The 15,951-nt window shown below is 38.8% G+C and overlaps 1 protein-coding gene across 1 annotated transcript in view; it reads right to left on the bottom strand.

Annotated features, from left to right (window-relative positions):
- The window catches only part of PIEZO2 (piezo type mechanosensitive ion channel component 2), a 283,163-nt gene that overhangs the window by 76,093 nt on the left and 191,119 nt on the right, over window positions 1-15,951 (bottom strand). Inside the window, exons 9-17 of the mRNA XM_062500913.1 lie at window positions 15,473-15,604; window positions 14,371-14,409; window positions 12,891-13,029; window positions 12,456-12,589; window positions 10,053-10,289; window positions 4,909-5,032; window positions 3,164-3,411; window positions 2,352-2,500; window positions 1,428-1,601 (exon numbers count right to left, since the gene is read on the bottom strand). Of these exons, the coding sequence (XP_062356897.1) occupies window positions 1,428-1,601; window positions 2,352-2,500; window positions 3,164-3,411; window positions 4,909-5,032; window positions 10,053-10,289; window positions 12,456-12,589; window positions 12,891-13,029; window positions 14,371-14,409; window positions 15,473-15,604 (1,376 nt within the window). The remainder of the gene's footprint in view (window positions 1-1,427; window positions 1,602-2,351; window positions 2,501-3,163; window positions 3,412-4,908; window positions 5,033-10,052; window positions 10,290-12,455; window positions 12,590-12,890; window positions 13,030-14,370; window positions 14,410-15,472; window positions 15,605-15,951) is intronic.

Here is a 15,951-nt window from a genome sequence, read left to right as displayed (position 1 = left end):
CCGATGTTACTCAGCACAAGTGCAAACTTTGGGCTACAGGAGAGCTTGTGGGGTAACTGCAAAGCATTTCCCCACATGCCTCAGCCCAGGAACAGCACCATTTCAGCTCAGACACATATGTGGGCTCTGTTTTCAGGACTTGGCCAATTCAGAGCTGCTAACATGTAACTACTGCTGCACAAAAAGTCCACTATGGGCAAGGGAAGTTTGCTCACAGGCTATTACAAAAGCCCCCTTGAATCTGCCACCATATTTCGCAATTCAAGAAGAGTGATGGGAGATTTATTACACAGACAGATATTTAAAAGGTAAGTTTAATCCCCCCCACATATTTTTTTGGAAATTCTATCAAGTTTGATCTGTTCTGGTCTTAGCAATTCTTTCAATACAGATACTGGAAGCATTCCATAAAACTGGAGCTTATTCTCATGGCACAAACTTATACCATACATGGTGAAGTATCTTCATATCAAATTAAATATATGAAAAATATCTGAAACGCTTTGTAAATCTTGCATAACCTAGAACATAATTCCCTGTTAAGTAACTGGCATTATTCCAAAACACCTTGTGTTTTATGTGATGCTATGCAGCTAGTCCCCATTCACAGAAGACACACTTATCACTAGACAGGTGAACATTTTAAAAGTAGGGTCTAAATTAATTGTTTTTTTTTTTTCCAAAGAATGAACATAATTGCAATTGTCATTGCATAATATAACACTATGTAGTACACTATGTACTACAAAACCATTTTTCTCTCTTATACTTCTGGCTCAGGATCCTAGGTGAGATTGGGTTTTATGCAGGAAAAGATGCAAAAATCGAACACTGGAAAAGTGATGTCCCAGATTCATGAAAAAGCACTAATGAATGTCTGGATGAAATCACCAAATGTCTAGCATAGCCAAGGGTCAATACTATGAAAAGTAACCACAAATTCAGAATTTTTCCATTTCTGAAGTTCAACTTTACAAAAATGCCTAACTGTTCAAAGCAAATGTGATGTTTTCCAGAGATCTCCCAATCTTCATGTAGCCCTCAAAATGGACATTGAAAAAAACAGAAGTGACCCAAAATAGAACCTGTATTTCTTGTTACTGACAGAACACACATACAAAAGGGCACACACAGTAATTAAGCACCCAACTCCCATTAAAGGTCAAAGCCAATGAAATAAATACATAAATGTCATTAGTACATTTGAAAATGCACCCTAAAATGAAAAAGTTCAGTGTGCAGGGGAAAATGGGGAGAGACAGATACATTGGATTGTAGTGGGGTGCTAGATTCTATGCACTCTCTTTTTAAACCAGGTAGTCATAGCAAAAGCAAATAATATTTACTGAAAAGTGAGCATTAGAAGATAGTCAGAAACAACATTTCCATACAGATAATAAATAGATCCATTTACTCTGCTTCTTTACCTGTAAATAGTGTTGTCCTGTTTGCTGGTTACAGCTTTTAAATCAGTGATCTGGAGAAACTGATCATGAAAATAGTGAAGGTGTAAGATACACACCAGTAGGAAGGAGGTGGGGATGAAGATGCGTGTAAATAGATCACCCACAGAAAATTGTTTTAAGCCAAGGTCCTCTAATCTGGAAAAAAAAAAAATTCTACTAAGACATCTTTTCATACAAAATATTCTTTCCATGAGACATTACTACAAATTATTTGCAACAGGAAATAAGGAGATGGTACATTTTATGTGGTTTTGGTTTCTAAACTTCTACCAAAATAGCAAGTTTTGCAATGGAAGTATCTTGTGTCTGGACTCAGTAATGTAGAGAGGTACTGTAAATGTACAGTCAAATGAACAAACGCTGCTACAGATCTCTTGAATCAGGTGAGTTTTCTCTGACTGAAAGTACTGCACTGGAGTTTCACTCATATTGCTTATACTTTGTAATATAAGTTTCTCTTGAGAAATGCCCAACTCATCATAAGCATAAAGAAACCCAGTCCTCCTTATTAGCAGAAGAGCAGGTTCACCTTCATCCATTCCAAACATCTTGCAGATCTACCCTTAATCTTTCCCTGGATCTAGTTCCTATGGTCAAAGTGGTGAAGACAAGTATTGGCACTGTATTGAGAACATAAACAATTCAAAGACCTAGATAGTCAATTGGAGAAAACACCACTCTGAGCTCCTTTCTTGGTCTTGCTCACTTCTATGGTTACACCAATAAATCTACGGCTTCAAAACTCAGTTCCTAAAATCAGCTATACCTCAGAATGGCTGCATGATGTTTTTCTCCTATAAGAAGGAAGACTACTCTCAGTTCCTTCCATAATGCTGAACTCAGAGATCCAAAGACAAAAATCAAAAATTAATCAAAACCACTTACTTCCTTTCATCTAGGCCTGTCATGTTCTTCCACAACCCAGGGAATGACTCAAACTGGTATGTATAGATGAAGATAAGTACCAACATTGTGTAAACAACCACTGACATCCAGAAGTACTTTAAAATCTTTCTCCACCATTCATAGTGTACCTGAAAATCACACACTAAAGATGCTGACACAAGCTGAAGGCAAAGACACTGATAGAAATATTGACATCATTGTACTGTCAAACAAGGATGAACACTATTTTTCCCAGCAGGTCCAAAGTAAGCAATGATTACCCAGCAGCAGGCACAGATTTTTGAGATAGTTTTTACTCCTGATGCAAATGCATTCAAGTAAAGATTTTTGTGCAAAAATTTCTGATGAGTCTTGGGCCACAGACACAAAGTCAGGGACATCTTCAGTCACCTAATTTCATCACCATTAGGTGATGAAAGTCCAGGAGGACAGGTACTCCTGTGCTCATTGGGGTGTGGAAACTGTGTGGACTAGCTGTCACAAAAACTGGTGGCTATGTCGAAAGTGCACAGACTCAGAATTTTCCACAAAGGTTCCAAAGCTTATGGTGAAGTGGCATGGCAGAGCAGAGGTGTGCATTCAATCTAATTTATGTGTACTTTGCCTGCCACTAGAATCAAAAATGGAGAAAAATTAGTCTTAATCTCTTCAAATGGTGTTATTCCGTTGTGTCTAACTAAAGTAAAAAATTCACTCTTCATGAATTCTATTTGGAGCCACTATAGTACCAAGCTAAAAGTATGAACACTTCTATTCAAGGATAAAATTCAGTTAACACAGTTCTCCCTTACCTGGTAGAGGGCCACACAGAAGAGGAACAGTACCATGTAGATGATTTTGTACATGACAATTGTACCCTCAAAGCTGACAAAGAAGAACATGCCCCCACAGACGTATATCCAGTACTTGATTAACATAGCCATCACCAGGTTCCCCAAGACTTTCATAATATCCTGTTCATCCTCCTCCTCTCCCTCCTCCTCCTCTTCCTTCTCCTCTTCCTGTTCTTCTGACACTTCTCCCTCTTGCGACTCCTCTTCTGCAAATACAGAGTCACATTTGGCCTGTCTCTTCTGGCAACTTTTAGTAAGAATTTAAATGTGTGGAAGGTAAAAATCTCTGCACACAACACAGAAACTTAAAGCTCAGTATTCACAGGAGACTGTAATTCCTGATCATACATGCCTTCAGAGCAAGGAAAAGGGTTTTAACTTTGTATGAGCTTAAAACCTGCTGCTGGAGCCATAGGGCACATGGCTATATATCCTTACCAGACACCTGTCTTTGCTTTGTCTGAAACACCAGCAGTTGTAGTGGAAAATTAGAGCCTAAGGGTTGCATAATGGACAACAGCCAAAACACTTTCCATGACAATGCTTATACTCTCAAGTAAGCAAGCTTTTAAACTGGAAAACAAAGAAACCACCAGCACCACCAGAAACCTCTCATCTTGAGTTTAAACTCTCATCTTGATTTCGAACCTCTCGAGTTTTGTCCTTTAGATAATATTGTGTTTATCTCCAAAAACCACAAGCAAGGGAAAACATTAGCATAAGCCCAAACAAGCTTAAAAATATAAATGCTGCACAAACACTTCACCATGAAGAGGTCAAGATTCCCCAGTTATTAACATCATGATGTATGTGGAGAGCAGGGTAAGTGCCCCCACAGCAGCAGGTACATGTGCATGCAAGATAACAGGACTTCCAAAACCATACAGTACAGTTGCTTTTCTTTGCCTTGAGAGCAATATTAAAACTTCACCATCAAAAATCTTGCTCACTCATTTTGTCCCACTCACCATCCCCCTCCTCAGGCTTTTCCCTTGAAATTCCTTGTAGCACAGCTTTGACACTGATCAGATGTTTCACTGAGGCAAGGATTGTAATTAATCAGAGACAGAACCACACCACTGCTTTCAGGGCTCACTTTCTACCATTTCAGTGCACTGAAATTTTCCAGTTTAACATACAGAGAAGGAGAGAGAGGGCAAGGAATGTTTGGAGAAACATGGGCCCAGTAGCAAAAAAACCCAACCATGAGTTGTTAGAAAAGCTGAATCTATGAAAGTAAACTTTGCTCTCAAGTGTGCTTGAGCCCCTGCACTGAAAAAAGATATGTTTATTTTTTTCACTGAAATTTGTAGTTTTACTTGTGTGTCTGTATAAGAGTTTATGTACCAACACAACTTTCAAGGAATTTAGCAACTTTTCCTAGGTAAACTCATCTCCTGTGGTTAAAGTTTAGGCAAATAATTCCCTGGTTTGAGTTGGGAACAGAGCAGTAAACTGATCATTTGCAAGTTCCATAAACTTTCTAAAAATAGTTATTTTATTACCTCCCAGTAAAGAACATTTTATTTGAATTTCTAAAGTTCTAACGTGTTTACTTTTATATCTGAGAGATAGCTGCACATAGATTTTGTAGTATCTTTCTTAGCTAATAACAGATACTTTGCTAATGCTTACAGCACCAGAGAAATGCAGTAACTGGAACTTCTAGAATGACTGAAGGACTAAATTGGATCTGGCTTTACCTTTTTCTTCATTTTCTTCACTTCCAACTTTGACCTCAGATAAAGTAGCTTCTTTTAGCCGAAGTGCTTTCTGTTCAGTGAGGTGTTGCCTAAGCAGTAGCCAGAAAGTAATTGTGAAAAGAATCTGCAAACAAAAATCAAAACAAAACCAACAGACTAATTGTATATCCTATGTCCTACTGATACAAGCATAGGTTTTTCACAAATTTTGCATGCCTTTGTTTTCTCTGTCTCTCAGAAAATGGCAGTGATGGCATTTGTGTCAAAGTGCATTTCATGGCAAGTTATGTTATTCAGGAAACATCCTGCATTACAGACAACTTCGCTTCATTTGCAATTTTCCATTTCTTAAAGGTATTAAATTATATGCATCTATTCCTACCCCATTTTATTCCATTTTTAACTACTTAAAAGCAGCTAAAAAAAAAACCTCTTATAAGTTTAGGGATTGTATTATGCATTGATTGGAATAATTCCCATTTGTTGTTTTTTTTGTTAATTTTTGCCTCTTTTTCAGGGAAGAAGCACATGCAAGAGTGTATTGTCATTATCATGGTTTTGTATATCATAAATATTTTGATTTAGGAGGTTCGTTACTTCAGGTGCTTAAACAAAATTAATTTAAAAATCAATTTTTTATATGACTTGCAGCAGCTACAGAAGACCCAGTGGATGGGATATGCCTTCATTTGCAACAGTTACAAGAGTTGAGATAGCTCTTAATTCTTTTAAGAGCTTCAAGAGATAATTCAGTAATAGCAGGATACTTTAGAATTAAAAAGCTCTGTTTAATGAAGAGTACATTTCTGTACTTTGCAAAAAGCTTGCAATACCAAGAGATGGACAAAATTTAGAAAATAACATGATGTCTGTTGTCACACTTGATTTTATGCTTACTTCCCACAAAGTTTTTGCTCATTTCCCTTTGCAGAAGGAGCCTTATTTCACTACATAGCTAGAAGAACAAAATTTCAAAGAGGAAGCACGTAAGAGCCAAATACTTTGCACACAATACAATGAAAAGGCCAGTGGTAGAATGTATTTTTTCCCTAATTCACAAGACCTTAATGGGGAAAAGGATTGCTCCCAGGAGATGGAATTTTTTATTGCCACTGCTGCTAACACTGAGTCACGGCAACAGACTGTCAGCCTGTGTGACTGGTCACAGCTTTCCCAGATACCTCCTGGAGGTCTGGCTTTTGCAACACAGACCTTTGATATTGTAAAACACAGACTTTCTTCTGCAATGATCAGTTCTGACTTCTTGCCACGTTTTCCCTTGTTCTACTTGGCATTTCCAGAGCCAGAGCTGGCTCTAAGAAAAGCCTTGAAGGGTTGCAGACTGAAGAAATGCTTTTAGTCACCTTTTACAGCATAGATTTTATCTCATTTTCAGACCAGGAAACACATATAGCATGCAGACACTTATGCAGAAAGAATTACAGTAGATTTCTATTTTATTTTCTGCAGAATACAGTATCCAGTCTTCATTTAAATTCAACCATTATTTAAAGGACTTTAAATTAGGAATAAAGGGGGGTACAGAATTGCTAGATGCCCTAAAGAGTGACTGATGGACAAGGCTAACAAGCAAAGGGTGCCTGGGGTGATGTGAACAAAAGGAAATACATAATCAGCAAAACAAGGCTTATTCAGGGTTGCCATAAGCATTTGTATACAAGCAAGGCAATTACTTCAACACAGCCTTACAGGGAAACCTGCCAGATTCTTTCTGGGAAAACAGCATGTCAGGTGCCCCTCTGCCTGTACACTAGAGCCCTGCAGCATGGGGAACAAACCCAAGCAATTAGAGATCTCTGTGCAGGACTGTGGTCTTGTTGGGATGAGAGAGACAGGGTGTGATGCCTTGAATATTTGCAATATAGAGCCACAAGCTACAGGCTCTTTAGGAAGCACAGGCCAGAAAGATGCAGAGATGAAGCTGGGATTTGCATGGCAACACAGTTGGAATGCCCAGACTTGGCCTGGGGATGGAGGATGGACTAGGTTATGTGGGAGGAATGCAGAGACTGGCCATGCATGCACAGACATGGTTAGAAAAGTCAAGGACTGAAACTGAGTCTGGCAAGGCATGCCAAGAGCAACAAGATTTGCTTCTGGAAATACCTCAGCAGAAAAAAGAAGGCTAGGGAAAATCTAGGCCCTCTGCTGACTGGGGCGAGGGCCCTGGTGACACATGGGAGAGAGTGAGGTACCAAAATGCCTTCTTTGCCTCAGTCTTTGCTGGCAAGACTGGCCTTAAGGAAACACAGTTCCTGGAGACCATGGAAAAGTCTGAAGCAAGGAAGAGTCTTCCTTTGGTGGAATAGGCTTGGATCAAGGAACATTTAAAGAAAGGGGGCATCTATAAATGCATGGGTCCTGAAGGGATGTACCCAGGAGCTGGCTGGTGTCACTGGTAGGGGTTACTCTCAATGACCTTTGATCAAATGGGGTGACAGAATTGCTGAAGGAAAGCAAATGTCACTCTTATCTTCAAGAAGTTCAAGATGAAGGATCAAGCCTGGACAACCTCACTTCAATCTTTGGGAAAGAGACAGTGGTGAGATGCTGGAAAAGGCTTCCTAGAGAAGCTGTGGATGCTCCATCATTGGAAGTGTCTGAGGTCAGGCTGGATGGAGTTTTGAGCAACCTGATCTAGTGAAAAATGTCCCTGCCTACGGCAGGGAGATTGGACTAGACGGTCTTGAAAGGTCCCTGCTGACCCCAGACCATTCTGTGATTCTAATGTGATGGAGGAGTTAATTCTGAAAAAAAAACCAAAAAAACGTTTCCAGGCAAATGAAGGATGAGAACACCATCAGGAATAACCAGAGTGTATCCACCCAGGGGAAGTCATGCTTGACCAGCTTGATAAACTTTTATGATAAAATGACTGACCTGGTAGATGAGAGGGGACCAGCGGACACTTTCTTTTACTTAGACTCCAGACAGAAACTGTCTTCCATAAGATGGTCAGAGGGAAGCAGATGCAGTGTGGGCTGGATGAGAAGACAGTGAGGCGAACTGAAAACTGGCTGAACAGCTGAGCTCAGAGGGCAGTGATCAATGGCATAAAGTCTAGATGGAGGTCAGTGATTAACAATGTGCCCCAGGGGTCAAAACTGAATCTGGTCTTGTTCAAAATCTTCATTTTTGATCCACATGAAGGGGGAGAGTTTATCCTCACTGAGTTTGTTGATAATGCACAACTAGGGGGGAGTGGCTGATTCACCAAAGGGTCATGCTGCCATCCAGCAGGACCTTGACAGGCTGGAGAACGGGACTTAGAGGAACATCAGAGCATTCAACAAGGTGAAGTACAAAGTCCTGCACCAGGGGAGGGAGAACCAGCTCATGCACCATTATGTGCTGGGGTGTGACCGGCTGGAGAGTAGTTTGGCAGAAACAGCCTGTGGATCCTGGTGGATAACAAGCTACAAGTAAGCCAGCAATGCGCCCTTATGACAAAGAATGTTAATGGCTGCATTAGGAGGTGCTGACAGCAGGGTGAGGAAGGTGATTCTTTTTCCATACTTAACATCGGTGAGGCCACAATTTGAGAGCTGCATCTCGTTTTGTCAGTGTAGTACAGGAGAGATGGACGTACAGGAGAGAATCCAGTTGAATGGCCATGAAGGGACTGGAGCATCTCTCCCATGAAGAAGACAAAGCTCAGGGGGAATCTCACTCAATGCCTATAAATATCTGAAGGGAGGTGCAAAGAGGTTGGAGCCAGACTCTTTTCAGTGGTGCCCAGTGACAGGAACAGAGGCAACAGGCACAAACTGAAACATCAGAGTACCCTATGAACATCAGGAAGCACTTTTTTTCCTGTGAGGGTAATTGAGCACTGGTACAGGTTGCCCCAGGATGTAAAAAGAGTTTCCACTTTTAGGGATATTCAAAAGCCATCTAGGCATGGTCCTGGGCAATCAAGTCTAGATGACTCTGATTGAGAGCTGGACCAATCACCTCCAGAAGTCTCTTTTGGCTTCAACTATTGTGTGATTCTGTGAAAGTTAAGGAGTGAATTTTATTCAGCCTAAAAAAAACCACCACAAAACAGCTAATAGCTTTATGGATGAGACCAAATCACCATATATACACAACAGCTTTCTTTCTTGACAGCATCTGTTTTCAGATGAGATATTTGATATATAGCCAACAAGAAATAATGCCAAAGGGAATGAAATATTAAGACAGTTAAAATTCCTTAGAGATTTATGAAGTAATTGAAAAAAATATAGAACTCTTGCAGAACCCCTTGAGCTTTATTCCTCTCGCCAAACTAGCCCTACCTTTACAAGAGAAATAATACAGCACTCACTAACTTTCAAATGCATTAAAGACCCAGAAATGGTTGTCCAAAGGGCATTGCCAATGAGGAAGATGATGTACAGAATCAATTTAAATTGTAATTAGGAGTCACAAGGGAAGTGGTCCACTTAGCACAAGGGAGCAGCGCCAGATAGATGCACTCCCTGAGATGCCTCTCTTGGGTGCTCTAGGAAAAACCATCCTATTTTTGCTCAGTCCCTCCCCCAGGAGCAAACTTGCGGAACAAAATGCATTTTCAAGACATTAAAGAAAAAATCTATCATGCACGGGGGTCAGCAAATTCTCTTGGTGGTAACCTGAAACGGATTTCAACTTGTGCTGATTCAGGTGTAAGGATAAAGAACGAAAACTCAGCCACAGCTATGTGCTGTTGCTTGTGCCAAACCATTAGGGAACGACTAGTATTGGTAATTGCAATGACAACACAGCTCCATTTGCCATCATAGTCATAGACAGATCTGACAGTCCATGGGTATTAATCTAGTGAATCAAATAACATGTGGTTTTGAATCCAGCTTATAAAACCAAACAGGTGAGTAATTTCAATCCAAGTATTTTCTGTGGATTTATAATGAAAACCTAAAAGGTGTCTGAAACATTTGCTCTAGTATTAGCTTAATATACAAGAAGCAGTTTTCTGAACACTCTTTCTAAAGTCTTATCCTTTACTTTAGAATTGCTACTGAAAGTGGTTAAACTGAATACTGTGGATGGACTCTTAAAGAAATGTCAAGAGATTCATATTTTTATCACAATATATTTTGTGTTTTCATAAATAAATCTCAGCTGTTTGTTACACTTACCTTTGATGCCAGCTCCCCAGGTTCCTTTCTTTTTAAAAAACCAGATACTTGAGGAAGTTCATAATTCTCAAGCTCAATGCTCCATATATACTGCAGTATTAGCAGTAAATTTCCATAAAAAACCATGAATGGTGAACTGATCATGGCATATTTCCTTCGGTCCCGAATCATCCACAATGTGCAAGACCAGATCAGTAACACAAAAGTCAACCAGCTGTGATACGTGATGCTCCATGCCTTGTGGAAAGAGGAAAGTGAGGAAAAAATGTCCACAGATGGAGATTTCCAGTTATACCTCATTTACACTTCTCTACTCAGCACAGATTTTGATTTTCATTTTCATTTTCATTTTCGTTTTCATTTTCATTTTCATCAGACTCTCACCCATATTAATCACCAGGTAAAATAAACCCTTTGGAGAACATGCAAGAAGTAGATTCTGAGGGCAAACCCTGCTTGATGCATTAGCTGCACTTTGTAAGCAGACTAATTGCTTCTCATTACACCAAAGTAAAAGAGATGAAAAAAAAAGATTAAAATTTGGGCACAGAAATTCTTCCTGAAAAACAGCAGCAAAGAATTCAGAGTAGGGATAGCAAAACCTAATCAATGGGCACTGCACTCAAGGCCTTTGACAGCATTACGAAACAGCATTAACTCCATACTGCTCTAGTTTTTGTGGAATCAGTTTAAAGTGGAAAGCAATGGAGTGCACTCACCTAACCTGAAGAATATTTAGTCTATAGTAACCATAGTAGACCAACAGAGTACTCACAACTGCAGAACATTTTCTACAGCTTTCAGAAAGAACTCGGTTATCAAAAACTTCTCTATTAAACACCCAAGAAAAGGATTTAGAGTGTTTAAATGTTTTTTTAAATCTACATTGTGTGATTGATTTAGGACTAAATTTAGCTATATATATGCTGCTATAACTATGGAATAACTATCACTAAAGCATTAAAAAAGAAAATTATTAAACATTAAGAGTATTTCTTTCAGGTTAGCTCAGCCCTCCTGGAAATTATGTCTTTTAAGGGTATGTGAAAAACACATGCTACTTCCCCATCCTCGTATGAGAAAATAGCTTGCACTGAGCTGTCTTTGGCTGTAGTACAGATGGAATTTGCACCAGAACATACCACAGATAAATTCATAAATTAATTTGGGTCACGTAAAATCAGAATATGTCATGAAGAGAAAAGCGATCATTTAACTACAAGTATATAATTTAACTTCAAATATATAGTCTCCTTTTATATAGAGATATATATTGAGAGATATAACCCTGGGAATTAATTAAAGGGAAATGCAGACCTGGTCTAGTAGAAGGTGCCTCTGCCCAAGGCAGGGGGGGTGGAACTAGGTGACTTTTAAGGTCCCTTCCAACCCAAACCATTCTATGATCTAAGAAGTACATGAGTTTAAAAAAATAGGAGAAAAGTTACTATGTCAATATGAAAATAACTAACTACTTGCTAATGCCTCAGAATGCATCAATCCAGATCCACATTTTGCACAAGGAGCCTGCCTTATTTACAAGAGAAACTTTTTCTGTTAAAAGACAGCAAATAAAGTTTGAAACTTTATGCAAACGAGAGGCAGCCAAGGTAATTTGTTTTACCATTTTTAATGCAAAATGGGGCCAAGAAGCTTTATGGTTAATTTCATCATAGTTGAAACTTTTCCAAAACAGTAAAAGAAAAGCTTGCATTGGGAATATAGAAAAACATCTAATCACTATGTGGAAATCTTGGTATAATGCAGTTCAAAGTATTTGCAACAAGGAAGCTTTAAAAAAAAGCAGCAGCATGAAAAAAAGAAAGAAGGGTGGTAACTAAAACAACACAAAAGTCTGCCTTGGCACAAAGTTGTATTTTCCTTGAGATCTTTCTGTGTCAATACAGGAAACCAGGCTTTACAGTTCCTTTTTTTTATTTTTTCAAAGAATTATTGGATGCATGCATCACCTGAATTAGAAACTGTATTTTTAGTTTTCTATATCAGTATGACATACCTTAGTTTTATAGGTAATTTCTGGGTGGTGCAAACATGTGACAAACCTGCTTGTGCAGAAGCTTGGGAATCAAAAGAAAACTGAGACGCAGTGGTTTTCTGATATCAAACAGACAACAAAGCGTGGGGCCCCCAGTCCTGGAAATGTGTTGCCCTCTTTAAAGGTCTGTAACAGGCCTGGGAATTATGCATGAATAACCTAAAATGGGCTCAAAATGATGGAGACAGCATCTTGATATTTTTTAAGCCTGATACAAAGACTTTCTGAAAACCTGCTGATATGACTACTTTCAGAAAAGCATGGAGAAGACACAACAACAACATGCTTTAAAATTACAACAATGCTGTAAAATCAACAGCATTATTCTTTTTGTTGCCAGTACTTACCATCATAGCTATCAGAGCACAAATGTAGCTTTGTTTCATGATAAATTGAAACACAGAGACCAGGGCATGTAATTTAACATTTTCTTGTTCCTCCTGAGTAACTTCCTCTTCTTCCTCCTCCTCCTCTTCCTTTTCTAAGTAGAAAAAGAAATTCTTATTTGCAATTCTTATACCATGCTGGTATAAAGACAGTACATGCATCCTCTCCTGAAATTATTTTGCTTGTAATCACTCCGATGGCTACTTCAAATCACTGTGTTAGTAGGCAAAGTATTTTGGATGAGATGCACCTACAGCCCAGTTTATAAAACTGCCATATGGGCATCCATCATTGTAAGGTGACAGCAGTTATTTAACAGGACAAAGAGGTTATCAAAATGATACAGAATGAGAAAAACACATGGAACAAATGACAATTCCTAGGCAATTTACTACCTGACGTGCCATCCGAAGGCTCCCACTTGTACTGCGGTGTGGAGTACATGTCTGCTTTGGCTGGGCCGTTTTCTAGCGGCAGTGCAGGGTGGATGGTGTGATAGTCAGCAGGGTTCCCATTCACTGTTACCAGCAGCACCTGCCAGGACACCAGAGAGAGGCACTGCATTTACCGTGGCTCTTGGAAGAGTGGGACTCTTACCTCTGTGTTTAGCTACTCTTGGAGTGCCAATGTTAAAAGAGGTTAACAAGTAGCTGCAGTTACTTCCAAGAAACTGATATGTTACAGTCATGTTGCATGCAAAAGTAACACAGAACAGCTCCCCAAATTAATTGTTATTAGATTTTTATGTCATACCAATAAAAGTAACCAAAAATTCACCCTTCTTCATAGGCAAACTACTACATCAGGATTTTCAGACTTCAGTCCACACCTAATTATTTCCAGTAGTTATTAAAATAATGGCTAGAAATTACTTTCCAATTTGAATTATTAGTCTTGAGATCTATATTTACAGCTGTTAATAAAACCACTTGTGGTAAACATTGTTATTGATGATACATTTTTGTCACTTGGTAGTGCTAATCAAACATAATTCAACTCTTTAATTGTTTTATTTTTGTGACTTCAATTTCAGCCCTTGTGCTTGTTTGGATAAGGGCTCCAGCGACCACAATCATCAGTATCTTTCATATTGGCAGAAATTCACACTCAATGGGTTAGTGATGGCAATAAGTGCCCAAGACTGACTTCTGCCCAGGTTGTCAGATAGGAGCATACCTTGCTTGTCAGAACTCTGCATAGGCATGTGCAACAGCCTGTGAACTGGTTCAGAATAGTATCTGCGTTATGTTCAGTCATATCCAGCTGCACCAGGTGCAGACCATGGAGCACATTTAGACTAGGCTATGGATGTTCCTAAAATTCACTTTCATTCTTCTGTGTGTGTGCTAAACAGAGGGGACTGTTTCTGCTTTCAGAGTCTGCTAAGGTCTATAGCAGTCAAGATAAATGGATCATTTGCTGTCTGTTCAAATACAGACTTGGATTTTCTGTAATCTGTAAATTGAACTCGTATGGGTTTTCAGTCATGCTTTAAGGGTCTGAGCATTCCAACATGAACGAAATAAAAAAATATAGCAAAGAAACTAAATCAAATTTAAAGGTGGCTTGCATTAGAAAGCATATTTTCATATCTTATTGAAACCCAATGAAATAGCAAAGATCGTTTGCCAGTTGGTACTACTACAAGCAGCTTAATTTCAAGAGATCAATCAATGGTTTCTCAGGGAAATTATTAAGGAAGCAGAAGACATTTACATTTAGGATAATCAAAATTATAGGGTAAATGGCAGGCTAACCATCAATCTAGAAGTTTTACAAATGTCATCTAAGGTTTTATCTGTATGCGTCATTGTTGTCTGTATTTAAACAGATTGAGAAGAGTTGCAAAATTACAAAGACTAGTAGTATACTAACATCCGATGGCTTGTATTCATCTTGGGTCATTGACAGAAGCTGCAAAAAGCAATGCAAGAACAAATTATTACAGAAGCACGTCTCAAGCATTAGTAAGTCTGACTTCTTGAATACATGCAGGCAGATACACTGACTTTTTCTGATTTGCACCAAGAAATTCAGAAGCAATTCTTAAAAAGTCAGCAGAATTGTACAATGCCATAATATTCAGTGTGCCATAGCATTGACACAGTTTTGCTGTATGTTCCTTTGAGTTTTAAACCAGAAAACGAGAATGTTGCATTGAAATTTTGAATAATAGGTCAAATAATTAATCAGTATTGCGTTATACTGATTAACTGCTTTCTAATGTCTTTCTAATGATCCAATGCTTAAAAACTAAGTTTTTAAACAATCATTAGAATTACTACAATTATAAAAATAGTTCCAATAAAATGGTGATGCAAATATAAAATACGATTCTTTATCCATTTGCCAGCCCACTTCCCATTACTATTATTATAATGGGTTTCTTGGGGCTTGAGTACACGTGGTTTATGAATGAATGTTTGTATGTCCCAAATTTGACAACAACTTAACAAATGAAATTTTGCAATGCAGCTGGTGCAGACAGGTGGTAGAGGGCTGGACCCTTCCAGGATATTTTACACGAATGCCTAAACTGCCTGGCTTTGTAACTTCAAGAAGGACACCAGTACACTTAGGAGAAGAAAAGCTGGCAGTCCCCACCCACCACTGACAGTGCTAATTAATAGTTACAAGACAGATCAGATCTTTACATCAGGTTTAGCTCCCTAAGAGACTTTCTAGCTGGTTTGCTCAACGATAATGGCCCCAAGCCAAAAGCCCAGTCCCACACTTCTTAAATATGGAAGCCAAAAAACATAAAGCATGCTTTTTCTTTACATCCTTAGACTGGCTCCTGGTTTTGTTTCATTCATTTTTACAAAACATATTCCTATCCTACTGTGCCATGCAGCCTTGATATTTTATCTGATTTATATAAACATATGTGGATATCTTACTTGCAAGCTATATAACACCGCTTCCCTTAATTCAAAGTAATTGTGTAATGCAGAGACCATTCCCCCTCCAGTCTTACTTTTCTCTCATCAGTTGTATAGTGGCTGGCATACCACAAACTGCGTCTCCTCTCTGCTGTCATTGGAATTGGGCTGCAGGGAATTTCTTTGTCATCTTCCCTGCTGACAGATTTCTCTTCATCAGGCGTCTGCTAAATGACAACAAATGACAGCACTAGCTACAGCTCTGTAAATACAATCTTAGCAGAGGAGCTTGAATTTCCCCCCAACTGATGCTCCCTCTCCAAAGCATGTCTGAAGCATCTTTTAGTGGCTAATACACTTGGTTTATAATAGATGACTCTGAGATAACATATTCAGAAACAATGACAGAGCTTTACTATAACTGCTAGTTACATGACACCAGAATTACACATGCTCTACCTTAGCTTACCATATAATCATACCATAAGCATATACAAACACATAAAATATAAAACCTGCAAGCTACAATGTTTAGTTTTCTTTGCAGTTTTCATGTTTAATTTAGATTTCATGC

This window comes from Cinclus cinclus, chromosome 1 (assembly GCF_963662255.1).
Source record: "Cinclus cinclus chromosome 1, bCinCin1.1, whole genome shotgun sequence".
In the NCBI taxonomy this organism is placed as follows: Eukaryota; Metazoa; Chordata; class Aves; order Passeriformes; family Cinclidae; genus Cinclus; species Cinclus cinclus.
The sequence above is the reverse complement of the archived record's forward strand: the minus strand, read 5'-3'. Positions and strand labels throughout refer to the sequence as shown.